Source organism: Ursus arctos, unplaced genomic scaffold (genome assembly GCF_023065955.2).
Source record: "Ursus arctos isolate Adak ecotype North America unplaced genomic scaffold, UrsArc2.0 scaffold_12, whole genome shotgun sequence".
NCBI lineage: Eukaryota > Metazoa > Chordata > Mammalia > Carnivora > Ursidae > Ursus > Ursus arctos.
This window is the reverse complement of record NW_026622786.1, coordinates 2458312-2484332: the sequence shown is the minus strand read 5'-3', so window position 1 is coordinate 2484332 and position 26021 is coordinate 2458312. Positions and strand designations below refer to the sequence as shown.

Genomic DNA, 26021 nt, shown 5'->3' with positions numbered 1-26021 from the left:
TCCCAGTTTATGGATGGTCTTTTCACTCTTAATCATGTCCTGTTAAGAGGGTAAATTTTAATTCTGATGAAATCCGACTTGTAAGTTTTTTTCTTTTGTGAACCATGCTTCTGGCATCATAGAAGAAATCTTTGTCTAACTCAAGATCACAAAGATAATCACCTATGTTCTTCCAGAAGTTTTATAACTTTAGCTCTTATGCATTTATGTTTTTGAGTTGATCTCTGTCTATGGTATGGGGTAAGAGCCTACGACCTTTTGTGGGGGGGGGGGAATATCCAACCTTTCCATCACCATTTGTTGGAAATAATCTTTTCCCCACGGAATTGTCTTGACATCTTTGTTGAAAATTAGTTGACCATAAATGTGAAACAAGACTCTATTCTCGTCTATTGATCTATACATGTATCCTTACACTGATATCACACTACCTTGATGACAACAGCTTTATAACAGGTGTTTAACCAGGTAGTGTAAATCCTCCGACTCTGTTCTTTTTCAAGACTTCTTTTTGACCAGCTTCTTCACAGAGCCATAGCCAGAAGTCTGTCCTGGCCATACAGTTTTGAAGGTTTATATAATGATTTATTTTTCAACTCTGGTATAGCTACCTGCTCTGCGGAATGAGAAATCTCCATAAAATCATAATAACCAGCGCCAAACTTGCATATTTTGTGGGTTACTATGGTACCTAACCCAAGTGATTACATAAATTATCTAACAATTGTCACACAATAACTAATTAAAATGAACAATTTTGCATTATTATCTGTATGAGAATCAATAACAAAAAATAAATACATATTCATGCCTACTGCTCCCATGTGAAAGCAGCCATATTTTTCTAGATTGGATGAATAACATTGGTAGAAACCTGAGAATAAATTTAGCTACAAACAGAATAGGATCATCTCTTTTTCTGATCTGGGCCTGATATGTTTTGGCTATTTTGGAATACATGATTGGATGATCTTAACAAAGCCAAAGGAAAACAGGCTTAAGCATCAGTGGTGTAACAGCTACAGCTCTTCACCTGTGGTTGGTAGCCAACAGTAGCCACACAGCGGTGATCCACAAAAGTGAAGATTCCCTCAATGTTGTGCCGAGAGATGAACTCTGTTGGTTGACAAACATTACTCATGTCTGTACAGTTGGGAGAACTAGTTACCTGAAATTAAAGAGATAAAAACAAGATAAAATGATACCATTCTTTACAGATGCATTTTCCATCTTGTCATGGTCATATACATAGACATGAGGCTCCCAATTTTAGGGATTTCTCATCCAGAAAGAAAAAACATGACCATCAAAACCAGGGAGGGCAAAAGGACTACTCCCACTCTCACTAGTTCCACTCTCACATATGAACTCTTTACCAACTTTATGAAGAAAGATAAAAATTCATTCCACCCAAAACTCACCTACTTTCATTTAGCTAGGCTGTGTTCATTATTCAGATTGGAAAATTAGTCCCCAGTGACCAAGAAACTTATCTAATTTTATGAGAAGAATAAAAATAATTCCACTTTTCTAGTCATGTAATGATAAAATGAAAAGATCTCTCTTCTCCTGGGGCAGCTGGGTGGCTCGGTCAGTTAAGCATCTGCCTTCAGCTCAGGGCATGATCCCAGGGTCCTGGGATCAAGTCCCGTATCGGGCTCCTTGCTCAGCGAGGAGCCTGCTTCTTCCTCTGCCTGTTGCTTCCCCTGCTTGTGCTCTCTCTCTCTCTGACAAATAAAGAAAATCTCCCCCCCCCCCAAAAAAAATCTCTCTCCTCCTGTATAGGAGCAGAAGAAATTAGTTAGAAATAGAAAATTCAGCACTGTGAAGTTCACAGTATAAAAGATAAGGGGAAAAGATCTCCCTCCCTCTCTCAACCTTTTTCAGCTTCTGGTATCCAAGAGAAGCAAACTATGAATGCCACGTTCTTCCCAAAATCTGGAGTTTCACAGAATTCATTTGTATTCAGAGAGTAAAAGAAAAATAACATGAGTAAGTCCCGAATGAGATTTCTTCTCATTTAAAAGGGACAATACGGGACTTCCGGGGAAGATGGTGGAGTAGGAGGACCCTAAGCTTACCTTGCCCCATAGAAACAACTAGATGACAGCCACATCAGTGTAAATAACCCAGAAAAGGACCCAAAGACTGGCAGGACAAACTCTCCACAGCTAAATGTAGAGAAGACAGCAGGAAGAGTAGAGACACAGTCAGGAGCTAAATGGACCCACTAAAAGGCCCCATGGACTGTCTGCAGGAGGGAGGACTCTGTGGGCACAGAGAAGGGAGAGAAACAGACTCTCACACCAGGGAGTCCCCACAGGGAAGACAAATCCCAGTAACACTTGGCTTTGAAACCAGAGGGGCTGAATTTCAAGAATTTTTACAAACAGCAGGGCTTAAAACCTGGAACACTAAACATTAGCAGGCTCATGAGAAAGCTGGGAGGGCAAGAGGAAACTAAGTCCCCACCCTTAAAGAGAGAGCACAACAAAGAGCCCCATGGAAATACAGCATAGAAGCAGCACTCTGAAAATCACCTGGGGTATACGGGAGGGAGATTTGTTTACTAATTTCAGAACATGTGCTGGAGGAGCAGGGATCACTGGGAAAATTCTCCAGTAGTAAAGGAGCTGGCTGGTGCCATTTCCCTCCCCTGCCCACCCCCCTTTGGCACAAACACACGGACACCTGCAGGAGCCAGTGTGATACTAACACTCACTACTTCACTTGCTAACCGCATGCCCCACCCATGCATACACCTGTGGGCACACCCCCTCAAGCCGGGCTGCAACTCCAGGTCTCCTCCCATAGCAGACCCCTGCAAACCTTGCTAACACCATGCACCCCACCCCTGCATTCTCCTGTAGTTCACTGCTACTTATATCTGCAAAATGCCTGGTCTGACTCAACTTAAGCCCACGGTAGCCCAAGACTGGCCCACTAACAAAGAAGGACCAAACCCTGCCCACAACAGACAAAGAGAGCCACTGCAGACGACTGGACTAAAGGCAAAAGCTGCTCAGCCACAACAGCAGGGCACATGCAACACACATAGGAGACACCCCTGAAGCACCAGATTCTGGTGAACAGGGGACATTGCACTGCAGGCCACTACTTTCAAGAGCAGGAGATGTACCTGAATTTCCTAACACAAAGAAACAAAGAGTTAGACAAAGTGGGGACACAGAGGAATAGGTTCCAAATGAAAAAGGACAAAATCACAGCAAGAGACCTAAACAAAACAAAGATAAATAATATGCCTGATGGGAGAATTTAAAGTACACTGGACTTAAGAGAATGGAGGACCTCAGTGAGACCCTTAATAGAGACAGGAAAAAATACAAGAACCAATCAGAGATGAAAAACTCAATAACTAAAATTCAAAATACACTAGATGGAATAAATAGTAGACTAGAGGAAGCAGAACAGATCAGCAAGCTGGAGGACAGAATAATGGGAAGCAATCTAGCCTGCTTGAGAGTGAGGAAGAGAAGGAAAAATATAAAAATGAAAGCAGACTTAGGGAACTCAGTGACACCAGCAAGCATAAGAACATTCACATGATAGGGATCCCAGAAGGAGAAGAGAGAGAAAAGGGGGTAGAAAATATTTTGAATAAATAACAGCTGACGACTTCCCAAATCTGGAGAAGGAAATAGAAAGCCAGGTACAAAAGGCACAGAGAGTCCCCAACAAAATCAACCTAGGAAGTCCACACCAAGACATACAGTAATTAAAGTGGTAAAAAGTAGAGATAAAAAGAGAATTTTAAAAGCAGAAAGAAAAAAGAAACAGTTACATACAAGGGAAAACCGTAACATAATCAGTAGATTTTTCAGAAGAAACTTTGCAGAACAGAGGAAGTAGAATGATCTATTCAAAGTGCTGAAAGAAAAAAACCTGCAGCCAAGCATGTTCTCTATCCAGCAAGGCTATTACTCACAACAGAAGGACAGATAAAGTTTCCCAGACAAGCAAGAGTTACAGAAATTCATGACCACTAAACCAGCCCCAGAAGAAATGTTAAAGGGAACTCTTTGAGACCATAAGTAGGAATAAGAAAAGTAGGAAACACAAAACCAGTAAAATTAAATATGTTTATAAAAATTAGTCAAGGGATTCACAAAATAAAAGGGTGTAAAGTATGACACCAATATACCTAAAACATGGAGGGGAGAGGAATAAAGAATGGGTTCGAACATAAGTGACCATCAACTTAATATAAACTGCTATATGCATAAGATGTAATACACTAACCTAATGGTAACCACAAACTAATCCAGTCATAGGTATGCAGAAAATAAAGAGAAAGGTGGGGCAGGTGGGTGGCTCAGAAGGTTAAACATCTGCCTCCAGCTCAGGTCATGATCCCAGGGTCCTGGGATCAAGCCCCACATGAGGTTCCCTTCTCAGCAGGGAAGTCTGTTTCTCCTTCTCCCTCCGCCCCTGCTCATATTCTCTCTCTTGCTCACTATCTCAAATAAATAAATAAATAAATAAATAAATAAATAAATAAATAAATAAATAAAATCTCTAAAAATAAAACACAAACCAAAAACAGAAACAAACACAAGAAACAAGTGTTGGCCAGGGTGTGGAGAAAAAGGAACTCTCATGCACTGCTGGTGGGAATGCAAACTGAGGCAGCCACTGTAAAAACAGTACGGAAGTTCCTAAAAAAATTAATAAGAGACCTACCATATGATCCAGTCATTCCACTACTGGGTATTTACCAGAATTAAAAAACAAAAACACTAATTCAAAAAGATACATACACTATGTTACTGCAGCCAAATTATGGAAGCAGCCCAAGTGTCCATCAACAGATGAAGGGATAAAGATGTGTACATATACAATGGAATATTACTCAGCCATAAGAATGAAATCTTGCCATTTGCAACATGGATGGATCTGGACAGTATATAATTCTAAGTGAAATAAGTCAGTCAGGGAAAGACAAATACCATTTCACATATATGTGGACTTCAAGAAACAAACTTACAAAAAAAAAAAAAAAACACAAAGAAAAACCCAGATTCTTAACTATAGAGAACAAACTGATAGTTACCAGGGGGAGGTGGGTCTGGGCATAGAGGAAATAGGTGAAGGGGACTGAGTACATTTTTTCCCTTTGCAAGTTTTTATTTGAATTCCAGTTAGTTAACATACAGTGTAATATTAGTTTCAGGTATTGAATTTAGTGATTCATCACTCACATACAACACCCAGTGCTCACCACAAGTGCCCTTCTTAATATCCATCACCTATTTAACCCATCTCCCCACCCAAGAGCACACTTATGATGAGAACTGAGTAATGTATAGCTCTGTTGAATCAATGGGGACCCGGATGGCTCAGTCGGTTAAGCGTCTCTTGATTTCGGCTCAGGTCATCATCTAGGGTCATGAGATCGAGCCCCGCGTCAGGGTCTGCACTGCGTGTAGAGCCTGCTTAAGATTCTCTCTCTCCCTCTCTTACAGAAAAAAAAAAAAAAAAGAATCGCTAAATCATTATACTGTACACCTCATATAACAAATATGCTAATAAATTAATATGACACCATATGTTAACTACACTGGAATTAAAGTTTAAAAAAATAAATGTACAAAAAAGACTAAAAAAAAAAGGAAAAAGGAAAGGAAAGAAAATAGATGATATAGATGTGGAAAATTCATACTTGCCTGCAGTCTGCCAATGGCCACTAGGCAAAATTTGCTCCCCTGGCCAGCCTCTGGATCATCATCTGGGAGGGAGACACCTTTAGGAAGATGAAGTTAAAAGGTTTAAGAGGGATGTCAAACTCAACTGCCTTCAATTCAGATAGAAAAAGATTTAAAATACATGTAGGTATGAAGAGACTAGATATAAAATAAGAGTGCCAAATGATAAGAATAAAGATAAACAACTGCACAGAATGTTTTAAGTATTTTTACATATATTAATTCATATATTTTACCCATATTAATTGTAATAAACTACAGAGTACAAGTCCCACTCAAAGTATTCTAAAAAACTATGCTGATCAAACCAAACATATGAAGACAGCCATTTATTCTAGGACTATTCCATAGGCAGAGAACAGATGTCTTGCCCAACTTGCGGTTTTAACATAAGCAAACAACTAAAAATGAAATTAAACCAACATCAATAGTTAGTTACTTATGTCCTTTGGAAAAGAGAGAAGCCAAAGTTTCAATGTTTTATGTGGAAAGGGAAAAAGGTTGCATTTTCTCTCTAGTCTTTGCATATATATCATCTTTTTACCAAGAAAAGTATTATTTGAGAGCAACGGAGAAGTATAAAAGACCACGTATAATACGGCAAATGTATGGTTTATTCAGTATATACACTAAAAAGCTCAAATGTCATTACACCTAAAATTAATTTTTCTTAATTACATTTAACTACCACTTATTGAGTGCGTACTATATGCCAGGCACTGGGCTAAGTGCTTTTCTTACATGAACTCTAATCCTCAAAATAACTCTACATGGGATATATTATCTCCAAATTATAGATGAGAAAACTGAGGGGTTCTTTCTATAAAGATCAAGTGTCTTACCCTAAGTTATACCATTAGTAAGTAACAACGCCAGAATCAAACCCAAGTTTTTCCAAATAAAAAGTTTAATCTCTTCCCCAAATATACCACCTTGCCTCCCTTTTCTCTCAGTTTACCTCTCCTTACAATCCCACTTCTCAATAATACCCATCCAGCAGGGAAGTAATAAAGTTGCTAAGATCTGGAAATTCTGACAAACCAGTTTAAAAGGCTGATCCCTGTACCCCAACCACCCTTCTTACATTTTCTGTTTGACTTCGAGTTCTAGTAAAGCTAATGTACTGACATCTTGATTTAAAGCCTTTTAAGAGAATATCCCACTTATAAGTTACTACAATTAAGTCATTTCCCTCTTCTCCCTCAAAGTCATACTCCGACTTTAAAAAGCTTTCCCAAATTAACTGCACTCAATGCCAATTGTTTCTTTGCACACACGTACTTAGAAAATAGGTATTCAGATATATTATTATGAATCTGCACGCTTAAAAATTGCATTCTGTGGGGCTCCTGGGTGGCACAGCGGTTAAGCATCTGCCTTCGGCTTAGGGCGTGATCCCGGCATTGTGGGATCGAGCCCCACATCAGGCTCTTCTGCTATGAGCCTGCTTCTTCCTCTCCCACTCCCCCTGCTTGTGTTCCCTCTCTCGCTGGCTATCTCTATCTCTGTCAAATAAATAAATAAAATCTTTAAAAAAAAATTGTATTCTGTGACACAGCTAACACTGAATCATTTTCAAGTCTGAGTAATCCATCTCCCCAGCTGGAATATAAAGGAGGGGCAGGAGCCTGCTTTTTCTTTCCTATTTTCTTATAGTTTATACCACAGTACAGTTCACATACCAGGTACATGATAAATATTAGCTAGCTTTCTCAGACTCTGTGACAAACCTGCTGCGCCATGGGAGAAATCCAACTTTCCTACCTGCTGGGGGCCAGGCCTTGATGTAGCCTGTGCAATGGACCACCACAAAGTGAGGCTCCCCATCCTTCACAGAGCCAAGTCCATTCCTAGAAGAAGTACATATGTGAGGAGAAAACCCCACCCGGTAACATTTAAAAGGCAATGCTGGCTTAGCTCTTGGATATTTAGAAAACAGGCTACTTTTTGACCTTTCCCACCCAAAAGTGACTACCAATATCTCTGACCCTTGCCAAAGTAAAGAAACAGAAAGGTACTGCAGCAGGAAGAAAGTTGGTAAAGGGGTAGGGCAACTTCTTTTAACAAGATGAGCAAAAGAAGTTGTAAAAGTGCAGGAAAATATTGCCAGAAAAAAAGTAACTGGGAAGTGAAGGATGAAGGTGAGGGCTGCTGAAGAAAGTACTACAGTAAAATAGCTAAAAAAGTGGTGCTCTCTACAGGTACGTGGACATCCCTTTGGTTTTTCCTTGTTTAGGATCTCACCTGCATCTGTTCCTCACAAAGCTCAACCTATTCATGGAGACTGGGTCCACTGAGCTATTGCCACACCTGTTTCAAAGAACAGAGAGATTAAAAGCAAGTAAGCTGTGCTATTAAAGAACCCCCATCCATTAACAGCCAGAAAAAGCGGTTCTAAATACAACTAGACACAGAAAGATACAGAAGTCGGGCTTGATATTTTTAAATTTGTAACTGCCCAGAATTTGAAGTTCAAAATGTTCCACATACTCTTCAATTGCAGAAATTCTCTACATCGGGGTCAGTATACTTTTTGTATCAAGGACCAGATGCTAAATATTTCAGCTTTTGTGGGTCATACAATCTGTTGCAACTAGCCATCAGAGCATGAAAACAGCCATAGACAATATGTAAACAAATGCACATGGCTATGTTCCTATGGCTTCATTTACAAATAAAGAGTTGTGGTTTGCGACTCCTGTTCTATACCACAACCCAATCTATTTGCTACATTTCCTTATTATTTATCTTACTCTTGCCCCATGTCTCTACATAGGCCATGCCCACATATTGGGACATTCTCACCCACCCTCTCTACCTTCCTTAGCTCATTTCTTTAAAATAATGGATAAAACTTAGAGTTTAATGTGTGCCATGAACTATTCTAAGCATCTTTACATATGTTTATTATCTCATGCTTATAACAACTTTATGAGGTTGATATTAATATAATTCCCAACATTAGACGAAATCACAACACAAAGTAGTCATGTAATCTGCTCAAGGTCTCAGAAGATAGTAAGTGGCAAACCTAGTAGTCTAGATTCAGAAGTTACTCTAAACCAGTAAGCCATATAACTCTCAGGAAACCTTTCTTAATATCCTACTCATCATTTCTAATAAGCATCCTCTCAGTACAATGTAGGCAATTTCCACCGTACAACCTGAACTTACTTTGCTACTTTAAGAGGTATCTTTTCTACCTATGTAGAATGTACCACCATCTTTCTTCAGAATACTAAAAAAGTATAATTTATAATTATAAACACTAAATACTAACTGAAAGATGTAAGAAAGTATCAACACTCTATGAAAAAAAGAAAAATGCAGAAATGGGCTGAGTACATGGATGTTGTCTTGTGATGTCCTGGGAAAAAATACAGGTTTTGGAATCCAACTACTCTGGATTAAAATAAAATCCTATACCAGACCTTATCTCTGTAATCCTGGGAAGTTAATTTTGAGGCTTTTTTTTTTTTTTTTTTAAACAGCAGAATAGTAACCATGAATTCAACCCCAAAGGACAGATGTGGGAAATGAGATGACAGTGATAAGTCTCTTATAATATCTGGCATAGGAGGAGTTCATTAAATTTTTAGTTTCCTTATCAAACACTTTATTCTATTATAATCCATGTGGGTCTTGACAGTTAAATTTAATCCAACTAGAGCTTGGATTTAAGTTTACTTCCCCTAACCAAAGTTCAACCCCCCTGCTCTTAATTTTTCTTCTATCAAATCACAGTCCTCAGCCTGACACTCACCTCATACGGCAAATAAATGATCTCCTTGAGCCCATACACATCCTCATGGAAGACTGCTGACCTTCCTTTTTCACTGTTCCAGTCTTCAGATCAAGGATACGCCCTGAAAATGATGTGAAAAATAGTCTGGAGTGTGTTCTTGTATGTGGTGAAAAGGGACAGGAGAGACACTGGAGGCAAAGATAAATAAGTATCCTACTCATGCCCTCCAATCTCCTTGCTTATAAAAGAAGAGGACAAGTAGGGGATGGATTTTTTTTCAAGTCCAAAATACCTCAACTCCCATCAATGAATGTTATTCTTAGATTCAAAGGCAGGACTGGAGATAACCTCATGCAAGGAAGGTGGGAGTGGAAAGTAGTATTCGCAAGCAAGAGGCCCGGCTATATTCTTGGGTCTCATTTTTATACACATGCACATACATGTGTGCGCACACATGCACACTGAGGGAATGTTATTGTTTAAAAACAAATAATTTTGTATGCTATAGTAACACAATATCTATCTCCAGCCAAAACTGTGCCTCCCTTTATTATATAGAAATGAACGGCGAGGGCGCCTGGGTGGCTCAGTTGGTTAAGCGTCTGCCTTCAGCTCAGGTCATGATCCCAGGGTCCTGGGATCGAGTCCCACATCAGACTCCCTGCTCAGTGGAGAGCCTTCTTCTCCCTCCCTTTGCTGCTCCCCCTGCTGTGTGCTCTCTCAGTCAAAGAAATAAATACAATCTTAAAAAGAAAAGAAAAAAAAAAGAAACGAATAGCAACTTTTGGAAAAAAGAACTAGAAACATGAAATCCATAAAGACCTAAAAGAAGGGAAAACGAAAACACAATTAATAAAACCGAAATCTTGCCATTTGCAATGACATGGATAGAACTAGACGGTATTATATTAAGTGAAATAAGTCAATCAGAGAAAGACAATTATCATATGGTCTCACTCATATGTGGAATTTAAGAGACAAAACAGCATCATAGGGGAAGAGAGGAAAAAATAAAACAAGAGGAAAAAAAAAATAAAACAGAGAGGGAGACAAACCACAAGAGACTCTTAATCACAGGAAACAAACTGAGGGCTGCTGGGATGGGGGGGATGGGGTAACTGGGTGATGCACATTAAGAAAGGCAGTGATACAGTAAGACTGATGAATCATTGACTTCTACCTCTGAAATCAATAATACATTATATGTTAATTAATTGAATTAAGTAAGTATAAATAAATAAATAAATAAAGGACTTTCTTGTATTACCAATTTTTAAAAAGATTTTATTTATTTATTTACTTACTTACTTATTCATTTATTTAATGAGAGAGAGGCAGAGAACACGGGTGCACACGTGTGTGCTTAAGCCCAGGGAGGGGCAGAGGGAAGAGGAGAGAGAGAATCTCAAGCAGACTCCGGCTCAGCATGGAGCCTGACACGGGGCTTAATCCCAAGACTCTGAGATCACGATGGGAGTCGAAACAAAGAGCTGGGACACTCAACCAACTGAGCCACCCAGGCGGTCCTTAATTAACAGTTTTGATTTGCTTTCACTTTAAATTTTTTTCCAGAGTTGTTTAAGAAGCAGATGTGTTTCCTATAGCCAAACTCTGGCAAAAGGACTGAACAGATTTAAAATAGGGGGAAGAAACAAAAATAAAAATAAGACCAAAAAATAGTACAGATATAAAAAAACAACAGTAACAACTTATATACTGATAACCATTCCCCTCTAAAATAAAATCTATTAACATAGAACCCAGTATAAAGCTAAAGATATGCGCAAACAGGTAGAAAAAATACCAAAAAAAATTATGAGATTTGTCTCAAATGAGACAGAAAAATGGATAATTTAATTCTTTTAGAATGGAAAAAACAGTTCATTGTAGATTTGGTTTTCACTGTTTTATTTACAGTAATAAACTTTTATATGTGCACTGTCACTAAAGAAACATTTTCTAAGGATAAGCTACAAATTATATTACCTGCGTGTGGATAGAAAAAAATTATTATATTCATTATGGGAGAAAATTTCTAGAAGCCCTGCTAGCTAGATTCACTGAACAAACTGAAGAGCTAAAACACCTCTTCTGTTTCAGGAAAAAAAGAAAGGACTTCCCATTTCTTTTCAATCCACATAATTCATACCTGTCAGGGCATTTTCGGAGGTGGAAAGCTGTTCACGAAGTTTGTCCACGTCATCTGGATGCACCTGATCATAGAGTGTGCTACCAAACCATTCAGACTGTGGCTGGTTCAAAACTGGGGTCACTGAGTCAGAGACATAAACCACCCGGCCTGTTTCACATGAGACAATAAACAGAAAGCCATCTGCTGCCTCCAAGATCAAATGTTTGAGTTCCTGCCCAAAGAAGAGAAATAAAAGTTAATACTGAACTCTTAAAAGCCAAGTATTATTCATGGAAGGAAGGAAGACATTTAAGGCCTTATGCACCTCTCCATAAGCAATTGTTGGCTCCTGCCTGATCCACAGACCTAGCTTTGCACTCTAAATGTAATTGCCTTCACGACAGCTTTTTCTAATAGATATTTCCTCAATCTCTCTATGTCACTATTCACCTCCTCCTCTCTATCTCAGGACTCAAGATGGAGAATAAAAAAAGTTTCCCACTAACAATAATTTAGTCCTTGATCTCACCCCCCTGGTCTCTTTTTCGGATCTTGCTCTACAAACACTCCCATTTTCACTCTCTTTCCCCTCAGATCTATAAATATGATCAAGTTTTCTCAATTCTATACAAATCTTTCCTCAATTTTGCCCAACTCATCTCTTTTTCAGTGCCAGGTTTATATTAAGAGTAATGTTATATTCACTGGTTCTATTCTCTTACCTTTCATTTATTTCTCAATCCCACTACAGTTGTCACTCTAAACCATTCATGTTGTTTGCAGCAGGTTTAGCAATGTTCTCCTGACTGCCAATTCAAGTCCCCTTTCCTGGGTCTTTATCATGTTACTCAATCTCTATCCAGAATCTAGTAATGTTGTCCATTCCATCCTTTTATTTTCCTCTAGCTTCTACGACACCATCCTCCAACTTTTGCTGCCTTTCTAAATGTCCCTTCTCTGCTTCAGGCACCCTTCCCTTTGTTCAAGTCTTAAGTATAGATATTTCCAAGGTTCTAAAGTTCTCTTCTCTATTTATACCATACTCTCTCCCTGCAAAATTATATCTACTCCTCTCTGCTATGAAATGATGCCCAAGTCTACATCTCCAGACTCACCTAAATTTTTTCTTCTTTAGCTTTAAGTAGACCTAAATTCCAACCAAATAACTGTTAAACATTTTCAACTTAGATATTCTACCAGCAACTCAATTTCAACATCTCAAAAGCAGTCACATTTCCCCCTCCAAAGAACAATCCTCTGTGCTCTTCTAGCATTTCCTTTCTTGATTAACAGTATCACCTTCCTCTCAGGCTATAAGATCAAAATCTAATTACTCTCTCTCATGCTCTAGTTATAACTGTTTTATCAATTCTATTTCCAATACTACATCATTGTCCTAGTCATCTTATGCCAAGACTAAGGAAACGGTCTCTCTGCGTTCATTCTCTCAAATCCAGCCTTAAAATGCTCTACATTGACTAATACATTTTTGGGGGAGAGTGATGAGAGAGGGGCAGAAAGAGAAGGAGAATCCCAAGTAGGCTCCACGCCCAGCACAGAGCAAACTCGGGGCTCAATCTCATGATTCTGAGACCATGACCTGAGCCAAAATCAAGAGTCAGACACTTAACTGACTGAGCCACCCAGGCACCCCATTGACTGATACATTTCTGATGGCTCCCTATTGCCTAAAAATTAATACCTAAATTCTGTAACGTAACACCTAAATATTCCATGATCAGGTCCCAGCCTACTCCCTATTATCATCTCCCAAGGCTTGCTAAACTATTTCATTTGCCTTGAATAATCCAATCATTCTCAATAGGCATTTGCTCAAATTATTCGCAGTACTTATGACACTAATCCCTTACCTTTCCTTTTCCATGTTTATACTTCTACAGGACTTTAATATCGTACCTCTATGATAGAACTAATTGTGTGTTTATATTGTGATTTATTTACATGTCTCTTTCCACTAGTGACTATATAAACTGGAGTCTGTTCAATCAGTATCTCTATGTATATTGTTAGAACAAACTAACTATTTCAAAGTACATATATATATATAATCCATGCTATGTGTGTTTTCATATAGACACTCCTATTTGGAAAATTATTCTTATTGCTTTCTTCCAAACCACATTCCTTCCTTCTAATTCTTCAAATAAAAGGGTGACATTATAGGTCAATTTTTTCTTTCCTGCATCTTCCAGAATTTTCTGCAATAACCATGTGTTATTTTTTTTAAGATTTTATTTATTTGAGAGAGAGAGACAGAGAGAGAGATCACAAGCAGGAGGGAAGGATAGAGGGAGAAGCAGACTCCCCACCGAGCAGGGAGCCTGATGCGGGACTGATCCCAGGACTCCCGGATCATGACCTGAGCCGAAGGTAGACGCTTAACCAACTGAGCCATCCAGGTGTCCAACCCTGTGTTATTTTTAATAATCAAAACAGAATATGCCTTTCTTACTCTTAGAAGTTTTTGCTAACCATCCCCATTCAAACCTGGTCATTCTATTCACTTTAACCATCCCTCCACTATATATTTATCTAGTCCCATATAAATTATTAATAAGTTTTGAAGAAAGGTTATTTCTCAGGGTGCCTGGGTGGCTCAGTCAGTTGAGTGTCCGACTCTTGGTTTCGGCTCAGATCATGGTCTCATGGGTCAGGGGATCCAGCTCCGCAGTGGGCTCCACGCTCAGTGGGGAGTCTACTTGAGATTCTCTTTCTCCTTCTGCCCTTCCCCCTGCTCACATTCTGTCTCTCCCTAAAATCAATCAATCATTTTAAAAAGGTATTTCTTCTATGTATGTATTTTCCTCTTATTTTTCACTTATGTGTGTATCCACCCACTCAAAAATTCATATTCAGACTGACTTCCACTCACTCACATATTCATATTCAGACTAAGTCCCTGAGAGGCCAGAAATGTTTCCGCCTTCCCTATTCTTCTCACTACATGTAACAGAGCACATCTCTAAGGAATGATAATTGCCCTGTTAGACTCCTTTTATCACCAAAACCGAAAGCTACTTCAGGAATGAAAAATAGATTTCTTCCATCTTCTATAACCCTAAAGCCAAGGGAAAAAACTGGTTCCATGGACACAGTCATTTCTTCTTCCTACAATTCTACTCTTGTTTCACCTTTTAGGCTACATTCATGAGTGAAGTTTAAAATACATATAAGCTTGGGGCACCTGGGTGGCTCAGTTGGTTCAGTGTCTGCCATCAGCTCAGGTCATGATCCCAGGGTCCTGGAATTGAGCCCTGAGTGGGGGGAGCGGGTCCCTGCTCGGGGGGAGTCTGCTCCTCCCCCCAGCCCTCCCCCCTGCTTGTGTGCACACACTCTCTCAAAATTGATAAAACCCTTAAAAAAATTAAAATACCTATAAGCTTGCTAAATAATTTGCACAAGTCTTCTGTACTTCTCACTGTTCCAGTGCTAATGAATATTATAGCCAGGAATTCAAACTACTTTCCCATGGTCTGAATTTTTCCTTAACATCTGAATTCTTATACTTTAAGCAATCTACAGACTCAGCTTGGCTCTGACTCTCAATATAAGGCACTAGTTAGAATTATGGTCATCTACCCTCCAAAAAATAAAAATTTTCAACAGATTCTAGACTATCTCAGAGTTGTACATCCCAGAGACCTGATCAGTGAGGAACGAAGGCTTGTAGGTGCCATCAGTGGATGTATTCCCAGTTCCTCGCAAGGATTTCATGTGAGACACTGCCATGCGTAAGATAGTTAGCTTGTCTGGTTTTCGAGCCAGGGCACTACAGGTGGGCACCATGTCTGATAGTTCTGTGATGTAGGCTGTCATCTTGTTCCGTCGCCGCCGTTCAATTTCACTATGATTTTCCCTGCATGGAGAGAGGAGAAGCCCCACCCAGGTGGTCACATCTGGCCATTTGGGAGCAGGGAAGAGTGATATAAAAACGGAGTGAGCTGCTGAAGAAATGTAGTTTTTAGATTTAGGAGTGCTTAAGTCTCAGAAGGTAGAGTCAGGTTTGCCAACCTTCTCATGCAGAACAGGCATGGAATAGAAACCAACAAGGCAGACGGAGAATAAGCAGATACCAGCAGTTCTCCCTATGTCCTGGAAACTTCACATCCTATGTAAATTACCACTCCCCCAGAACAAAACAAAACAAAAAACGTTTTAAGAAGTGATAGTCTTAAAAGATGTTGATTTCATTTACTTTAGTTCCTGAGAGGCAAATAATCTTGGCTTGGCTGACTCCATGTTAACTAATTCAACTTTTTAAGGCTGAAAATAAAATGACCAGTTTTTTCCAACAGAAGTATATTGCCCAACAGCCGATAAAAAGAATTGATAGTATAGATTCCTTTGGTCTATAATATGTTGCCTGTTCTAAGCTTCTCTCTTACTCTTAACACTAGAAGGCAGAACTGGAAGATTTTGAAGTTTTATTTGTCTCACTAATGTACAAGGTCCTACCTTCTCTATCTGGGTGTGGCGCCAGTGTACTGAGCTCAAGAGATTTTAAGATATCATTTACTAAAGGTCCCTTCTGGGTCCCCAGTTGGAGCAAAATGAATTGGAGAGTAAAAGTAGAGTGGGGAGGAAAAGGCCTGAAAACAGACAATTTGGATCTCAACAGGGTAAGTGGATCACATCTCCAATGCTGATTTCCTCAAAATCAAGACAAAATCTTATCATTGTTAAAAATAATTTGGATTTCTGAAAAGCCCCACAGTTCCTCAGTGTCTTCCACAGGGATGCCCCAAGGAGAACCAAACAATGTGCTGCATTTCTGCTTCTCCTTGAGCAGCTCTTGCTTTATCTTTTTTATTTACTTTCATTACCACTTAAGGATCCTATCTGAATAGAAGTTTTGTCAAAACAAAAAGAAAAATAAAAACAACTGGTCTAACATAAATCTCTTTGTGAGAAGAGCAAACTAAGGTTAAGAAGTTAACTAAGTGACTTTCCCAAAGGCAGCAGTCATTCCCAATTAATGCAATGGCTTTCCCACCATACCAAGCGAGATCAGCTTCCTGAAGAGTTAAAGAGTTAGCAGGAAATGACAACAAAATGAGCTTGTGGCCCTGCTAAAAAAGGTAATGAGATGAGGGGGGAAAGTAGTAAAAATAGGTACTGGTATCAGTGAACTATCTCCTACCGAGTGGTCCCAAATCACAGAAGCCAGAAAATAAAAAAATTTGGGCACACCATTAGTATCCTAGTATTTCTACCTTATTGACAACAGTCTCCAAAGAGAACTCTAGAGTCTCCTTTTCAAATGGCAAAAAGGTCTCACCACTTAAGTCCCCATTTGTTAATTTGCCTGAGAAACATAACATTCTACTTTCAAACTTAAAGCAAATTTAAAGCAAACTTAAAGTCCTAGTATCTGACAGATTTCTGGCACTGAAGTCCAGAAGGCTGCTCTTTTAAAAAGCCACATCAAGGCTGCTAAAACTTTTCTGGGAAACCACAAAAGATTCAATCACCAAAGCAAGACCAGTACTGCTATGACGCAGTAATCTAGCCTGTGAGTCTACACAGGAAAATAAGGGTGTGCTTTCTAGGGAGTTGTGGAATAAATGCTAAGGCCTAAATGTTGGGAACCAATTGCAAACAGATATATTTATTAGTCTTTTGATAAAAAGTATGCCCCTGCTAAAGCACCAACTGGCACCACTGCCCTGCTTCTGAAGCCTTTTATTCTGTGAAACAGTGCCGAGATAAAGAAGAAAAGAGAAAACTATAAAACTAATAGCAATGTCTTAAATTCCTTAGTAAAGTTCCCTCAACTCACCCACTTTCTGATGGGGGAGGCCAAAGTTCCTGTTACACACAAACTTCTAAAAAATCTTGTCCTCTCTTGCCACAGATAAGGAAAAACACAAAGAGAAAGGGGAACAAAAGAGCAGAGTAAGAAAAAGGAAAAAGCAGCATCATCTGCTTCATCATGCTGAAAGACACTGTTCTCCTACCTGGCGAGTCTCTCTTTATCCGCAGAGCTCTGCTCATCATCCGACCTAAAAATAGAATTAATGAACTAAGCTAAAATTAAAATAAAAAGAAAGAAAAAAAGAAGGATGGATGGATAAATTGATGGAAGGAAGTAGAGGGGAAAGGAAAGGAAATAGGAAATAGAACAAAATAGATGCAGAGAAGGGAAAATTAAAATATGGACAGGAACCTTGCCTGTAACTCTACAAAACCATTTGTTAGGATAAAGAAAAAGAAACTTACAGGACAAAGGCTGACACAAAAGCAAGGCCAACATTCATTATAAATTAACATAGTCTGAACAACAGAAAGCATTTTGCCAATCAATCTCTGTAGAGATCAACGATATATAGTCTGAACAAGAACCAAACAATGGAATATCATTCTCACACACTGCTCCCAATCTGGAAATAAAATTATATCCAATATGCTATTTTTTTAAGATTTATTTATTTGGGGGGGGGGAAGGTGCAGAGGGAGAGGGAGAGCAGACTCCCCACTAAGCACAGAGCCTGACGTGGGGCTCATTTCCAGGACCCCGCGATCACATCCTAAGCCCAAATCAAGAGTTGGTAGCTTAACCAACTGAGCCACCCAGGCGCCCCCACATGTTATTCTATAATAAAGAAAAAATCAATCAGTAAATCATGATAAGAACGTCAAACAAATGATTACAAATAGAATCTCTCTGTAAGATGCAGACACACACACATGCACTCACAGACAAAATAACCAAACAGGTTTCACTGGAGAAATTACATAAATAAAACTGAAGAATTAGGTTTCTGGCACATCCCCTATCATTGATTTGATACTGAAGTAGTAAATTTCTATGTATTCACTCTCCCATTTCTTTGCAGTGCTGATCCCCAGTGCCAACTCCCCCTCCCCTGGAGGGGGCTACAAAGGATTACCACTACGTTTTTCTGGAAAACTGAAAATAATAAGGGTTGGTGGCAACTGAAGAAACATCAAGGTGTTGGTAGGCCAGTATATCAGTAATCAGTTCCGTTCCATTAAAAACAATATATATAGATATAAATACAGATATAGATTAAGAAGCCTCAAATAAAATGTCTAAGTACGTATGACATATTAACAGGCTAAAACACTATTTCATTACTAAAAGTGACAAGTACATGGGGCACCTGAGTGGCTCAGTTGGTTAAGTGGCTCAGTTGGTTAAGCATCTGCCTTTGGCTCAGGTCATGATCTCAGGATGGTGAGATGGAGCCCCACGACAGCTCTGTGCTTGGTGTGGAGCCTGCTTGGGATTCTCTCTCTCTCTCTCTCTCTCCCAGCCCCTCCCTCCCATGCTCACTGGCTCATTTGTTCTCTCTCTCTCTCTCTCTCAAATAAATAAATCTCAAAAAAAAAAAAGTGACATATACAATAACTGGCAATACGTGGGAAAGTTTCTATGAAATGCACAACAGGGAAAAAAGAGACTCAAAATAACACAGTAGTAGGAACAAAAATATGAAATTTACGTATATTGATGAGAAACATAGAGAACTGCCTTATATTCAGTAAAGTTTCATGTTCATTGGTTATCATGGTTCCTTAACAAACTACAAATCCTTTTTTCAAAGAATTGAGAAAATACATACATTTTCAGCTTTACAGACCTTCTACTGAATTCCCAAGGAGAATATGTGAGGTGAACTGGCACAACAAATCATCTCTTACAGGAATAAGTTGTTTGAAAGAAAGTTAAATATCTGAAATTCCTACTATTACTACTCCTACTACTACAAATCGATAATCCCTTAACAACTCAAGTAACTCTGAATAAAATATGTGAATGTATAAATATTCATATAAGTAGGACAAATGAAGACTAAAATAATTCAGGTCATGTCTTCATAGCTTTTTGGAATTTCAATCAAGAGACTGTTAACCTGTATGACCAGTACTGTTTGATGGCTTGACTTTCATTCTTTTTTTTTTTTTTTTTTTTTTTTATTTAAGCAATCTCTACACCTAATGTGGGGCTTGAATTCAGGACCCTAAGAACAGGAGCTGCAGGCTCTACTGACTAAGCCAGCCAGGTGCCCATGATGGCTTGACTTTCCAATGCAGCTTGAAAACCTATTCCCCAGATATCTATAATTAACTTCTCATTTTACAGATGGTTTAAACCCTAAAGTATTTATAAGTATCTATTTCAATAAGTAAATTATTTGAAAATCTCTTAAGTTCACTCCTTTCCTATTGCCATTGCCTCCACTCTAGCCCAGACACTCATGATTCTATAGCTATCTTATTATTCACCCTCTCATCTACCTCCCTGACTATAGTGCTTCTCTTTAATCAATCCTGTACATTGCTACTAGAGAAAAATCCCATGTGCATTTTATTTATTAAAATCTCTTATTCAAAGCCCATGATGGCATCTTACTGCTGCAGATAGTTATAAGCTACTATGACTGGTATTTCTTAGCCTTCTACATCAGTGCTTCTCAAGGTATGGTCCCCAGACTAGCAACATCCACAATAAAGTTAAGCTCTGGATTTTTGATTATTCATTTTGCTGAGGTGGCTGCAAACTGAATTTTTAAAAAACAAACTAATTTACTGTTTAAAATATACAGAATGAACTTTCTAAAAACAAATACTTTGCTTTTTATTCATAAATCCTTCTCAACTCATATGGTTTAGCTGAGAAGGATTTATGAATAAAAAAAGTATTTTTCATAATCTTAACAAAATTTAAATAAATTTGTTACAATCAAAATTCATCTCCACAAAAATTGTTTCTGTTGCCATTTTTAAAGGAAAACTATTATCTGTACATATTTTGTGGACCCATTTAATAAATGCAATCAAGAAATCCTAACTGTGTTCCTGTGGACACCCAGCAAGCACACTGTATAGCTGCTTATCATATACAGAAAAACACTGCGTAAACTGTATCATCAGTTTGAAGCCATGTTATCTGAACATAAACAGTAACTGTCATACTAAATTTTGTCAGTTTTCAGAGTAGGATGAAGACTGGACAGAGAATTTAACTCCTAATGAGATCAAATTAAACTCAATACACTTGAACTGCCTGGTCCCAAAACATGGCCCAAGATGCTCCACTACATTACCTGGCAAACCGCTCCTTATCATTAGACATCTGATCATCATCACACCTAAAGAAGAAAAATAAGATTAGCCCAAAGCATTATACTTGTTACATCTGAAATAAAAACTAGAAAGGAGTTAAAATATTCAACAGAAAAAAAAAAAAAAAGCCAATGGAAAAGCATCACAAAGCAATAGAGATAGTAATACCATCCCAAAGAATTTAAGAAACTCATGACTGTTATTTGTCAGGTTTCCGATGTTCTCCTTTACCCTTACTTATCAGAAACTCCAAAAAAGGATGATGATCTCATGAGGGCACAGATGACTGCCCTGTCACCACCTCTCTGAAGTTAGGGATAGTTTTGTTTTAATTATGACAAAAAAACATGAAACATAAAATTTACCATCTTAACCAATTTTAGAGTACAATTCAGTAGTGCTAACTATATTCACATTCATATCTATAGAACTTTCTAATCTTGCAAAACTGAAACTCTATGTACACTAGCCATCATCTTCCCACCTGCTCCCCACCCAACCCCCAGCTCCTGGTAACCATCACTGTACTTTCTGTCTCTAATTTTGACTACTTTAGATACTTCATATAAGTGAGATCATATAGTCTTCTTGTGACTGGCTTATTTTACTTAGTATAATGTCCTCAACATTCATCCATGTTGTAGCATATGCCAGGATTTCCTTCCTTTTTAATGCTGAACAATATTCCATTGGACATATATGCCACATTTTCTTTATGCATTCATCTGTCAATGGATATCTGGGTTGCTTCCACCTCTTGGCTATTGTGAAAATGGGGCAGTGCACAGGAGTGTGCAAATACCTAAGACCCTGCTTTCAGTTACTTTGGATATTTAGAACCAGAAGTGGGGCTGCTGAACCATACGATGATTCTGTTTTTAATTTTTTGAGGAATCTCCATACAGTTTTCCACAGGGTTAAATTTACAATTTACATTCCAACCAACAGTGCACAAGAGTTCCCTCTTTTTCACATCCTTACCCAACACTTATTTTCTGTTTCTTTGATGGTGGCCATCATCATGGGTGTGAGGTGGTATCTCAATGCAGTTTCAATTTGCATTTCTCTAATGATTAGTGATGTTGAACATCTTTTCATATGCTTGTTGGCCTTTTGCATACCTTCTTTGGAAAAATGTCTATTCAAGTCATTTGCCAATTTTTAATCAGGTTGTTGTTTTAATTATTGAGTTGTGGTAGTTCTTCATATATTATAGGTATTAACTTCTCATCAGATACATGATTTGCAAATATTTTCTCCCATTATATGCGTTATCTTTTCACTGTTTTCTTTCATGCACAGAAATTTTTCAGAGATAGTTGTAAATTATGACATAAACAATGTTCTTTATTTCTCTGATCAAGGAAACAATCCATTCATCCCAACAACTTCTACTTAATAAGCCAATAAATCATATCTGCTAAATACAGAAACTACAGGATTTGTTGAGGGAGGAAAACCTAACTTTAAAAACACTACTCTCTGGATGATCTAAATTTTCCTCTTCTCACTGCCACAAGATATTAACAAAGATCTATCAACTTTGGGCAGAAAGTGCTTTTGGGGGGCGCCTGGGTGGCAGAGTCATTAAGCGTCTGACTTCAGCTCAGGGCGTGATCCCAGCGTTCTGGGATCGAGTCCCACATCAGGCTCTTCCGCTAGGAGCCTGCTTCTTCCTCTCCCACTCTCCCTGCTTGTGCTCCCTCTCTCGCTGGCTGTCTCTCTCTGTCAAATAAATAAATAAAATCTTTAAAAAAAAAAAAAAAAGAAAAGAAAAAAAAAAAGAAAGTGCTTTTGGGAGACAGGTAAGTCTCACAAAATTTGCAGTTAAACCAGCATATTAAATTAGAGCCAAAATTTATACTGCTCCTTCACAGGCTGTAAATCCTCAACTAATCCAACCCCAAGAATTTTCAGTTTTTGAAAATAGCAGGACAGCAGAAGAATGGACAAACATGGAGATGTAACTGAATTCCAGCTCAAGTACAAATGGTCTGTTCCTAGGACACAGAATATGTTTTAAATCAGATGCTGCTAATTCCTAGTGAAAACATGTAACCTAAACTGAAATGAGAGACCTATCATTTACATATTAACTTTGAATCTCAAGAGTGAGTTTTCTAGATCCTTACTACTGAAAGTATGGTCAGTGCCTGGAAGCAGATTCCAAAAATGAATCAGAACACAGAACCCTGGGCCCTACTCGAGGCCTACTGAATTACTTTTTTTTTTAAGTAATCTCTAGACCCAATATGGGTCTTGAACTCACAACCCTAAGATCAAAAGACGCATGTTCTACCAACTGAGCCAACCCAGACCAACTGAATTAGAATCTTCACCTTAATAGGAAACCCCAGGTGGCTTTGCATACACAGTAAAGTCTGAGAAGCACTACTGTGGATACTAGTAAACTCTGACATTGTACCTGGAGTTTCAAAGCCTTGATATTATTAGAAAGGATTTTATAGGTGTCTAGAGAATATAACAAAATGACATTTGAACAAATCAATGAAAACAGATGATAAATTACAACTTTCAAAAGTAGCATCTACCAAGGAGATTTAGTGACTTATGGATACAATGCAAGGAAGACTTTCACACACTGACCAGAGTGGAAAATTCCAATTGTTTAAAAAAAAAAAAAAAAAAAAGATAAAGAAACTTGGTGATGCCTCTCTCAGACATAATGACCCACTAGGTAAAATGAATTGTGACAGTCTTTTTTTATGGTTGGGGAAAGAACAAATGAACCTTTCTGGATCTGCATATAGTTTGTGACTACTAAATTTTGTGGAAATGAAGACAATGACTCAGGGCCAGAACTAACTGAGAAGTATAAATAAGTCTACTAGTGGGGCGCCTGGGTGGCTCAGTCATTAAGCATCTGCCTTCGGCTCAGGTCATGATCCCAGGGTCCTGGGATGGAGTCCCGCATCAGCCTCCCTGCTCTGCAGGGAGCCTGCTTCTCCCTCTCCCACTCCCCCTGCTTGTGTTTCCTCTCTCGCTGTCTCTCTCTCTGTGTCAAATTAATAAAGTCTTTTAAAAAAAAAAAGTCTATCCTCTCCCCAAAATTGACATATCATCCCCTCTTCACATTTATTAATACTCATGAAGTCTCAAGAGCTCTTTTGGAGAATTATTTTCTGCAATGTTCTGCAACTATTTCTTCATGGTAGCCAAGTTACGGTTGTTGTTTTCAAGAATATCTGGAAGGGTTCAGCAACTAGTTAGTAGTGAGAAGTATAAGCCTAAATAAAAATTACCAAAATGAAAAAAAAAAGATGTCTCTGACAGAACTTAAGCATTATAAAACTAAACAATGGCAAGGAATTTACAATATGGACATTCTCCTTGCAAAAACAAAAACTGAGGACATTATGAATGTATGTACACACATATACATTTAAATACACTTACATATGTACTGAATATGTCTAGAAGGATACTCAATAAACTGGAAACTGTAGTTGTCTAAGGGGAAGGGTCTGAAGTGAAAGAAGACATACCTGAACTACACACAACTTTGCGCTGTTTAAAAACTTACAAAATATATTATTTTTTAACATCTAGTTAGTAAGACAAATGAAATCTGGACAATCACATAATAAAATAATGGCTTTTTTTTTTAACAGGGCTCCTTTACTTATTAAATATTTGTTACTCAACAAAGTAGACCCACCTAGGTAATATTTTCAACTTTGAAAAGGAAAAACGGCAGGTTGCAGTCAAGGTTATCTTTCTTTCTTTGACTCTTACTGCTTTCCTTACTTAAAAACAAAGCCAAATAATTTATCTTTAGCAGAAATAAATATTTCCCTTCTTTGAAAGAACTCCTCCATCAATATATCAAGAAGTCCATTTTCAGTGCTCCAGAAGATTCATTATTCAAGGATACAAATTCCAATTCCTGCTCTGTAGAAGTCAACGGGTATCAGAAAGTATGGAAGATACATTAATGACCCCCCCCCCAATGAATTATACCTTAGCCTCCCAACACACTGACTCAGGACATGGACATAAAATTTGCTTTGGCCAATGGAACAACAGCAAATGTCAATACAAAGCAGAGGCTTGATAAGCACTTAGACCAGGACTTGCCCTTCAGATTGTAGCCATCAGCATGTAAAGAAACTCAGTTTGACCTCAAGGATAAAAGACCACAAAGAAAACAGAACAACCATCCAACCAATCCACAGCATTGTGAGAAATAATAAGTTGTTGTTGTTTTTAAACCACACAGCAACTAACTGTAACAGAGGGTCTTGGAAATTCTCTGACCTCTCTTCACTGAGCTTCTTCCTCTGGAGCCATTAACAAAATGCTTAAAAAATTTATGAGGTATAATACAATAGAAAACTTTAGTTTTAGGATAAAGCACTCACCTTAGGCCTAAGGACAAAAATATTACAGGTCAGAAATATAAAGATCATGAACTAATTTTTAATATCAGAAATCTAGAGGAAAAAAATTTAAAATCTTACCTCAAAAATTTACTGTTCCCTTCTCCATCATCATCAAAATCCAACCTGGGTAAAGCCAACAATAAATATTATAAGCCCACTGACAATACAGAACACTAAGAAATTACAAATTCTTGGGGCGCCTGGGTAGCGCAGTCATTAAGCGTCTGCCTTCGGCTCAGGGCGTGATCCCGGCGTTCCGGGATCAAGCCCCGCATCGGGCTCCTCCGCTGGGAGCCTGCTTCTTCCTCTCCCACTCCCCCTGCTTGTGTTCCCTCTCTCGCTGGCTGTCTCTCTCTTTGTCAAATAAATAAATAAAATCTTTAAAAAAAAAAAAAGAACACTAAGAAATTACAAATTCTCAACCCACAAGCTATCTGAACACCCACCCAAATGGAAAAGAGCAAGAGGACAGAAGTCAAATGAAGGTATGTGACTTCCCCCTTGTACCAAACTCGGCAATCAAAAGAGCACCCACTGCTACCTTACATTTTCCTAAGTTGGCAGTCCACCTTTGCCAGTTTTGTATCAGAGAATAAGAACCTCTACCAAAGGAATAGGCATCCACTCAAAAATGAAAATAAAAAATTAATATGAGTAAGTCAGGTCCATTTTTCAATTCTATAGTCTAAGCTATGTTATTAGATTTCTGAAACATATTCCAAAAGAGTGATGTTACATAATGGAGCAATTTAAGGTCTCAGAAGATTATTAATTAATGCTTCTTTACATCACACATTGAATAAACATGTAATATATGCTACAGTCAAGACAATGCTAGATGAGAGGAAAACAAGAGACTTGCCCTCAAGGGATCCTCTACAAATATAAAACAAATGAGAATAGGAAGG

At 38.3% G+C, this 26021-nt stretch overlaps 1 protein-coding gene across 11 annotated transcripts in view; it reads right to left on the bottom strand.

Annotated features, from left to right (window-relative positions):
• The window catches only part of ARNT (aryl hydrocarbon receptor nuclear translocator), a 67156-nt gene that overhangs the window by 16500 nt on the left and 24635 nt on the right, over positions 1-26021 (bottom strand). For 7 of the 11 annotated variants that reach the window (XR_008958722.1, XM_026486722.4, XM_026486724.4 and 4 more), the window contains exons 3-12: positions 25192-25236; positions 20692-20736; positions 17578-17622; positions 15263-15476; positions 11618-11831; positions 9487-9589; positions 7968-8033; positions 7488-7573; positions 5685-5761; positions 1034-1168 (exon numbers count right to left, since the gene is read on the bottom strand). Coding sequence is in view for 10 of the 11 variants with exons in the window: in XM_026486722.4 (XP_026342507.1) it covers positions 1034-1168; positions 5685-5761; positions 7488-7573; positions 7968-8033; positions 9487-9589; positions 11618-11831; positions 15263-15476; positions 17578-17622; positions 20692-20736; positions 25192-25236 (1030 nt within the window). In the remaining variant the exon portion in view is untranslated. The remainder of the gene's footprint in view (positions 1-1033; positions 1169-5684; positions 5762-7487; positions 7574-7967; positions 8034-9486; positions 9590-11617; positions 11832-15262; positions 15477-17577; positions 17623-20691; positions 20737-25191; positions 25237-26021) is intronic. The other 4 variants (XM_048220568.2, XM_026486723.4, XM_057310301.1 and 1 more) reach the window with 1 other exon arrangement.